At 36.9% G+C, this 9,006-nt stretch overlaps 1 protein-coding gene across 1 annotated transcript; it reads left to right on the top strand.

Moving 5' to 3' along the window:
- Positions 1-2,370: 2,370 nt before the first annotated feature.
- On the top strand, positions 2,371-4,495 carry LOC133803638 (uncharacterized). Its single transcript, XM_062241739.1, has 4 exons — positions 2,371-2,888; positions 2,980-3,105; positions 3,198-3,268; positions 4,038-4,495. Exons 1-4 carry the CDS (start codon positions 2,568-2,570, stop codon positions 4,318-4,320), a joined length of 801 nt encoding a protein of 266 aa, XP_062097723.1. The 5' UTR covers positions 2,371-2,567; the 3' UTR covers positions 4,321-4,495.
- Positions 4,496-9,006: the final 4,511 nt, after the last annotated feature.

Below are 9,006 nucleotides of genomic sequence, written 5' to 3'. Positions count from 1 at the left end.
GGATTATTGTTGGACATGTATATATGACATTTAATTTCATTTTAAGTAAAACTGGTTACCACTATAAAAATAATTTTGGATTTTTTAGTAATGTAGCGGTAACCAGTTACCACTATCAATTTTAACTGCCATGGCAAGTACTCGAGTGAATTGTAACTGGTTACTGACAGATTTGAAAAAAAAAAGATCAGAAATAACCAGTAAAGAAGAAGAAGAAGAAGGTAACCAGTTACCTTTATTAAAATAGTTGATTGATAAATAGTTACTAAGCCAAACCTAGAAAAAAAAACTTAAAATATAAAAAATTAATATGAGAAGAAGAAGAAGAAGAAGAAGAAGGTGGTAACTGGTTACCCCTATCAAAATAACAATTAATTGGTAACTGGTTAGCTAGCCAAATATTTAATAAAAAAAAAACTACATCTGAAAAGCAAAATTAGATATGAAAATAACCAAAAAGAAGACTGTTATCCATAAAATTAGCATTTATGATGTGACAAGTAATCCCTGGACACGTGACTGACACCTGGAAGCGTCTGCTAGAGTATCGACCAGAGGACACATTAGAAGCAGTGTAAGCCTGTCTTACCCGCGACCAGTCTGGTCGATGGTTCCGTGTACAAGGCGACATTTATGGGAAGATCTTTATGAATCCCGAATTTATCTCATACAATCTTCTGGGTATCCGATTATTCAGGAAATGATATCTGTAACAATCTTTTGTAATCCCCCTTGAGCCTATAAATAGCAAGAGATAGCTCAAGGGAGGGGACTTTTTGGCTTTTGAATTACTTGAGACTATAGTAATTCTCCTATTAAACTTGTATCATTCTTCAGAGATTAGTGAAACTCATTGAACCCCAGTTCTTTGATCACTCTTCTGATTTTTATATCAATACCATTCTAAGTGGACGTAGGTCATTACCAAATCCTGGGGCCGAACCACTATAAATTACTGTGTCTTATTTACTTTTGTCATTACGTTCTTCTCATCTCTTTCATTCATATCAAGCATATTTTGACTCCGTGTCAGTTGGCCAAATCTTGGGTCAACAAAGACGAAGAAGATCGAAGAAGGTAACTGGTTACTTAAGTAGTTTTTATAAAAAAAACCAGATCTGAAAAATAAAATTAGATTTAAAAACAACCATGAAGAAGGAGATTAAATGAGGTAACTGGTTACAGGTCTACAAAAATCTCATATCTGAAAATAAAATAAAATCGTGAAAGTAACTGATCACTTAGGTAGTTTTAACCAGGTCTGAAAAACAAAATCATATTTAAAACACAATCATGAAGAATGAGATTAAATAAGGTAACTTGTTACAACTAGGTCCACAAAAAACTCAGATCTGAAAACAAAATAAAATTGTGACAGTAATTGGTTACTTAGACAGATTTGAAAGAAAAAAAAACGAGATTTGAAAAAAAAAAAAACAGATCTGAAACAACAAATAAGATGCAGAAGAACGTAAAGAAGAAGATAAATCAGAGACGATGTCGGCGGTGACCAGAGGTACGTCATCTATTTGCTAGTGTGAGAGAGCTCCCATTGTTGTGAGAGAAAATGAAGAGAGTGAATACGAGAGAGATGGAGAGAAAGAAGAAAGTAAGAGAGAGAGAGTGTGTATTTTTGTTTATGGTATTTTGTTCATAGTATATTGTGGGATTGTCATATTAAATTTTTTTTTTTCACAAGAATTACCATATTTTGTGGTATAAGTTTTAGGGGAATTCTCCTATAGGGGCTTTAGTTTAAGTCCTACCGGTGAGACTCTCAGTGTTCTCGACCCATGTACAGTTTTTGACGCGATTTTTTTTATGACCATGTATATTGTAGCTATTTAGAACATCCTCCAAATTTTCAGAAAATTCCGAATAGTTTACAGTACCAAAAACTAAGTTCAAATATGTTGTTGCATGCATGACTAATTTTTTTTATGCGCGTGGAAAACAACATGTTTGAACCTAGTTTTCGGTACTGTAAACTATTCAGAATTTTCTGAAAATTTGCAGGATGCTCTAAATAGCTACAATATACACAGTCATAAAAAATCGTGCCAAAAATTGTTCACGGGTCGAGAAATACTAAAAGCCCCACTGGTATGACTTAAAGTGAAGCCCATGTAGGAGAATTATCCTAAATTTTATGCCAATAAATATAGAAAGAAAATTATTTTTCCCATATTTTTGTAAAGTTATTTTTTTTTAATTAAAAGCAGGCCCAATACTTTAAAAAGCCCAGCCAAGTTATTCCGTGGAATGGGCTATAAAGTTTCTCTTTCTTGGCCCATTTTATATTTGTTATTGCTCAATTGGGCAAACAGGTAGTCCGACTCATCCTATATACGGACCAATGAGCGAGCGAACCTCTGTCTCGGAATCAAAAGAAAGACCATACCCTTACGATCATACCCTTTGGTTTAGGGTTCCTGAGAGCGAAGCCTTTTCTTTTTCTTTTCTAAGGCTTCAACCCTTGTTTGTCAATTATTTATCTTCACATTTTGATATTTTCTTCGAAATCGATTGAGTCCATATTTTGAGTGTGTTTTCTTGAAAGCGAAAGTATGCCCTCTGAGGATTCAAAGCCCGTAAGGAAGAAAGAGGAAATGGAATGCGAAGAAGAAGACGAAAAGAAGAGCTTGAGCTCGATGCTCTTCAACAAGAAGAAACTCGTCAGCAGTAACAATGGAACTTCAGCTGTCAAACCCCACCTTAAAGTCAAGAAAGATGAGAATGTCGAGGACGACGGTGGCGATGATTACAAGCCTCGTATCAAGAGGGTTATAAAGGAAGCTAAAGTGAAAAAGGATGAGAATTTCGAGGACGACGATGACGATGATGACAAGCCTCTTGTCAAAAGGGTCTCCACTAATAAGCCTGATAAGGTTTCTCTCACCCTTTTCTTTTTATACTGATAAAATGTGTTTATGTGAACAATGAGAGTAACGGTATATGTTCATTTGTTGTGGAATAAAGGATTTGAAGAAGAAGAAGATACGGGAGGAAGAGAAGAAGAAGGTGACAGTGGCTAATACGGACCAGAAGAAGAAGGAGAAGAAGGTGTATGATTTGCCTGGTCAGAAGCGAGACCCTCCTGAGGAGGTACAGTATCGTTCTTTCTTTTGCCAATGATGTCATATACATAGTATATTTTGTAGTTTGACTAATTCTGCATTGAATTCTGGACTTTTCAGAGGGACCCGTTGAGGATTTTTTATGAAACTCTGTACAAACAAAATCCTAATAGCGAAATGGCACTGTTCTGGTGAGTGATGTAATTTGTTTTGTTCAAAACCTTTAAACATATTTGGTTATCTACTGCAATACCGTGAATTTGGTTCTTCGGGATGTTGAGGAAAAATGAGAAGTTTTTCTTTTAAATTCCTGTAGCGAATAATTTCTGATATACAGATTAACATTTGGGGTTTTGATGTAAGCAATCTTTTGTTTCACCATTCCTTCCAACCAAATTCTTTGGTTGCGAAAATCAAACTTAATGGCTGATACATTGACTTAAACCATTGCAAATCCCACCTGCACGAACAGATGGAATTTCCTTTTGCCCCTGATTTGTTTATTGACACTTGGTAAAGGAGGAAAAACAAATGGCTTGCTTATCATTGAACTCAAGGGCATTTCCTTTGGTCAGTTGTCAATGTCAGTCATGTATTGTGCAATGAGGATGAGTCTTTCTCTTGGATCTAATTATTGATTTTAAGCTATTTGAAAGTTTTGTTTTACCAGTTGGCAGATTACTTAAGGGTATTCAGGTGTTTGAATTCAATTTATCTGCAATTTATACTTCGAAGTGCGTTTGAAATAAAATTGTGAATTGTGATGAAAATTACTGCTAAAGTTAACTGTAATCAAAGTAGTTGTTTACCAGTCTTTTTGTTCTTGAGCCAAACCATAGAATTGATCTATCTTCTAACAAGGATACATGACTTGTTAGCTTTTGTGATTTGCTTTTTATGCACAAAGTCTATTCTAAACCACTTTTTTCTTTTTGAAACGTATATTTAATCCAATTGCAGGATGATGGAGTCTGGCTTGCTTTCAAAAGAGGAGGCTAAGAAAGCTTTTGAGAAGAAGCAGAAGAGAAGTCAGCAGCAAAAGATGAGCTCCCAAACAAAAGCTACTAAGAAGACTGGATCTGCTATTGTGACGAAAAAGACCCCAGTCTCTTCCATTAAAAAGAAGGAATCGGAATCTAAAGCTCCTCCGAAGCAGCGGAAGATTGGAGATGGAAGCTCAGATGACGATTCTGATGATGATTTCATTGCTAACAGACCGATGAAGAAAAAACGAGCAGCATAACTATATTTCTCTTGAACCAATTCCAACATTCAAATTATTTTACTGTCAAATGGTGGTATTTTAGATCTTGATTTGGCTCTAACTAAATCTTCAGTTCATCATTTTATGTATCTTCGACAGAGGTTATTCCACCTATAATTAAGATGTATTAACTACTGGCAAAGATTATACTTTCTTTTTGGTGTTTGAAGTAGCTAAATAATGTATGTCGTCTCTAGCCAAATGTTTCCAGGCTTGGTGATTTAGAAAACCTCTATATCTAGCGAGGTTATAGTGTCTAGCAATTAAATTTTGTGCCAAAGTTAGCACAAAAGACGAGGTATTGTTATATTTAGTCTAATATTTGTAATTGTGATATAATGCACAAGTTGTAAATTAACATAAAAAAAAATTAATAATTCATTTAATGTTTGTTGAGAGCATACAAAAATTGATTTTTTTTACTTTTTATTTTCCAAATTATGTATTCAAAAAAATTCATCATTAAAAAATTATATATGATTGGTCATTAATTATTAAATTATAGTAATTAGGGACAATATGGTAAATAAAATAATAATATTTATTGATGTGCTAAATTTGATACAATTTTTAACATGTTACACATTTGACACATTTTTTGGAACATTATTATTATTATTATTATTATTTTTTTTTGACAGAGCTTTTTTTGGAACATTATTAGTTATACTTTTTGCAAGATGTGTTAAATATAACATTGTACAAACTTTGTGGGACTCAGTTAGAAATGCTCTAACTATGTGAGTTATCAGGTTTTTGGATGTTGTTTATCAAATCAATTAACAATTGACCCTAGCAATCCCATCTGACATTACGGACATGATAAACGCTATCCATTCCAACATGAAAACCCTTTGTAAATGAAATGTGAAAAAGCTATATAAATACATTATTATCCATTCCAACATGAAAACCCTTTGTAAATGAAATGTGAAAAAGCTATATAAATACATTATTAATTTTGTGCCACAAAATATATAAATAGGGAGATTCTACTATAGGGCCTCAAAAAGAGCTCATCGGTAGGGCTCTTGTGTATTCCCGACTTCATAACAATTTTCCACGCGACTTTTTTTATAACCGTGTATTTTGTAGTTATTTAAAGCATCCTGTAAATTTTCAGAAAATTCCAAATAATTTACAGTGTCGAAAACTAAGTTCAAAATAGGTTATTGCTTTTTTTTTAAAAAATAGTTATTGCACATGTGACTATTTTTTTTTTTTTTGCATGAGGAAAACATGTTTGAACCTAGTTTTCAGCATTGTAAATTATTCGGAATTTTCTGAAAATTTGTAGGATGCTCTAAACAACTACAAAAGACACGGTCATAAAAAAAATCGTACCAAAAATTATTCACGGGTCGGGAATACACAAGAGCCCCACCGGTAATGCTCTCTTTGAAGCCCCTACAATAGAATTTCCTATATATATATATATATATATATATATGAAAATTCTAGTATAAGGTGTCACTTTAACCCGTACCAGTAGGGTTTTCTCTATTTTTGACATATGGAGAAATTATAACTTTAATTTTTTTATATGATGGTGTACATTGCATTTATAAACAAGCATCCCACCCGTTTTTAGAAAATTCCGAATAATTTATAGTACAAAAATCATGGTTTAAACAGTCTATTGCACGAATGCCTGTTTTATTATATGCATGTAAAACAGACTTTTTGAACCGTGATTTTGTAACGTCCTACTAATCCAGGCCCGTTACACTATGTGTGTTTAAATAGTGCTTAACTTGCTAAATGAGTCATCTGGACTTAATATGTGTAATTAAAACTAACTAAAGGATTAGGCATTAAAATTTTTGGTCAAATCGTAACCATTTCATTGAGAAGGTTTAAGTTTGTACACGGAATCCCAAAAAGAGTTTATAAACTGATACAGATACAACATAAATACAAAAAAGCCAGTCTAGGTGGCAAAATTAGGGTTCAACCCTAGTTCCAGCAAGTAATCTCGGCTGTGGCGGTCGAGCAGGCCGCATATGTACACTTCGCCCTTGAAGCTCTCCAACTCATGGCTGGTCCGACTTCTCTTTGCCCTTACCTGCACCACGTAGCACCCGTGAGCTAAGACTCAGCAATAAAACATAAACATGCTCATAAACAATTAGTCAACAAACTACAGATCATAAATAGCATGCTTAGCAGTTATAACCAATACTCAGACATGCATTCAATCCATTTAAGCGACCATAGAGCCACACAGGTGTCCATCACACTACTCCCTTTGGAAACAGCTGTCGAGCCGGTCAAGCTTGAACCACACTCCATCTTCCAAGCGACTATAGAGCCGTGCAAGCGTATGTCACACTTCCGGGTTAGCCCCACCTTAATGGCCTGTGTTTCGCACGCTATTGTCGACCACGACTTATAAGCCGAGCTTCTATATTGGCCCAACCACAACGACCTGCGTTCCGCACGCTATTGCCGACCACGACTTATAAGCCGAGCTTCTATAATAGAAACAAACAGATAAGCATCTATCACTTAATACAAATATGTACAGTGCAATTAAATATGTTTAATCAAACATTTCAAGCATGGCTATAACCATGTTCCATAATCGGGGCTCACACCCTAATCTCAGTCCAGGTGCAGTTTTCTTACCTCAAGTCCTGAGCACGCGAATATAACGACCCTGAGTGCGATCCTTTCCTCCCGAGCCTAGCGGTACACCCTAGTCACAACCATAACGGGAAATATTCATCAAGAATCGAACTAATTAGGGCTTCTGAACCAAGTCTTAGCCTTCAGAACCTTGAATTCTACTAAACTAGATAGTAGAACCATTCCCGAGCCCTTAGAGTTGGGTTCCCATGACCCAAAACCTCATATTCAAAATTTCCCATTTAGAGCACGACACCTCCCAGCTGTGCCGTGGTCCCACACTAGGCCGAGGAGCCAGCCTAAATTCTTAGGCATTTTGCGTCGCGGCACAGTCCACTAAGGGCTGCGGTGCCTCACTTGGCAGAGAGCCAACCCAATTATTTCTCTCATTTTGAGCTGCGGCGCTGCTCACTAAGAGTCGCAGTGCTATGGCGCTCTGAGGCAGCCCCCAACCTTGAAGATGTTCAAGAGGGCCGCGACGCTCTGACCAAGTGCCACAGCGCCACCCCGAAACCCAGAATTTTGTGCGATTTTCAGAATATCACAAATCATGCCAAAGCCACTCTAACTGTAACGCCCCAAACTCCAGGGACCGTTACGGTGTGCCTTGTAAACAGTGCTAAACTCGCTAACCGAGTCATTTGGCCAAAAACGTGAACTAAGTATGATTAGCGGTTTAGGGATTAAAAACTTTGGTTAAGATGTAACGTTTCACTAGAACGTTTAATATATACACTGGGATCCCGAAGATAAAGTTTCAGAGTCTATTACAGAAAATATTTACAACAGGCCGTTCTAAGCGGCAAAACAGGGTTTAACCCTAGTTCCACTTTAAACATCGGCCGTGGTGGACGAGCAGCTGCATATGTACACGTCATCACCTAAGCTCTTCAACTCAAGGATGGTCCAGCTTCCTCTTGCCTTTACCTGCACCATGTAGCACCCGTGAGCCAAAGCCCTGCAAGAAAACACAATAAAGCATGATATAATATCAACACCGATCATAATAACCATTCAGGACTATCAGTCCAGACAAATAGGTGACAATAGCCAAAAGTCACAATAATGAGCATAGCTCCCTCTAGCCATGTGACGATAGGGTCACCAGGGCTTAACTGATAAGTGATTCGTTCATAAGTTTGATCAGGACAGGTGCATGGTGAATGGTCACCAACATAACCTTCCTCCCGACTCTAGAGTCGTGCTATGGACAGCGTCCCCTAGCCATGTGACAAACAGTCACCGGGGTCATATACCTTGGCTATAAACATCTGGTCATAGACCAGGCAAGCGCTTATAAGTTCTTCGACCTTAGGGTCGGTCCCACATTAATGCCATGGAGCTATTCAATGCGTGATCATCGAACTTAGGGTCGGTCTGGCATTAGTGCCTTAGAGCCACTCAATGCGCGATTATCGACTTTAGAGTCGGTCCAGCATTAATGCCATGGAGCCATTCAATGCATGATTCATCGACCTTAGGGTCGGTCTAGCATTAATGCCATAGAGCCATTCAATGCATGATTCTCGACTTTAGAGTCGGTCCCTGACTAGTCAGTGTCAAACACAAGTAAGTCATGCCACCAATCATATATCACATGTTCCATATCCATAAACAGGGTATCCAGCATGCTTACTAAACATGTACTAGTACAATTAGGACGATGCATAAACACAGAGGCTCAAGCTCTGAACGATATCATACTCAGTATACAAAGCATGTCCTAATCACATGTTTCTTATGCATCATATGCAATATATCCAGCAATCCAACATGCACCAATAACAGCCATGCATGTCACGTTTAATAGTCAACCAACATGCATCAAGAACAGCCATGCATGTCATACTCAATAATCAACCAACATGCATCATAATAGCCATGCATGTCATACTCAATAATCAACCAACATGCATCATAATAGCCATGCATGTCATACTCAATAATCAACCAACATGCATCAATAATAGCCATGCATGTCACATATACACAGGGTGCAGTTTTCTTACCTCAAAGTCGAGCTAGAACGATTAAAAG

This window comes from Humulus lupulus, chromosome X (genome assembly GCF_963169125.1).
Source record: "Humulus lupulus chromosome X, drHumLupu1.1, whole genome shotgun sequence".
Lineage (NCBI taxonomy): Eukaryota > Viridiplantae > Streptophyta > Magnoliopsida > Rosales > Cannabaceae > Humulus > Humulus lupulus.
Note: the sequence above shows the minus strand (reverse complement) of the source record. Positions and strands in the feature narration are given on the sequence as shown.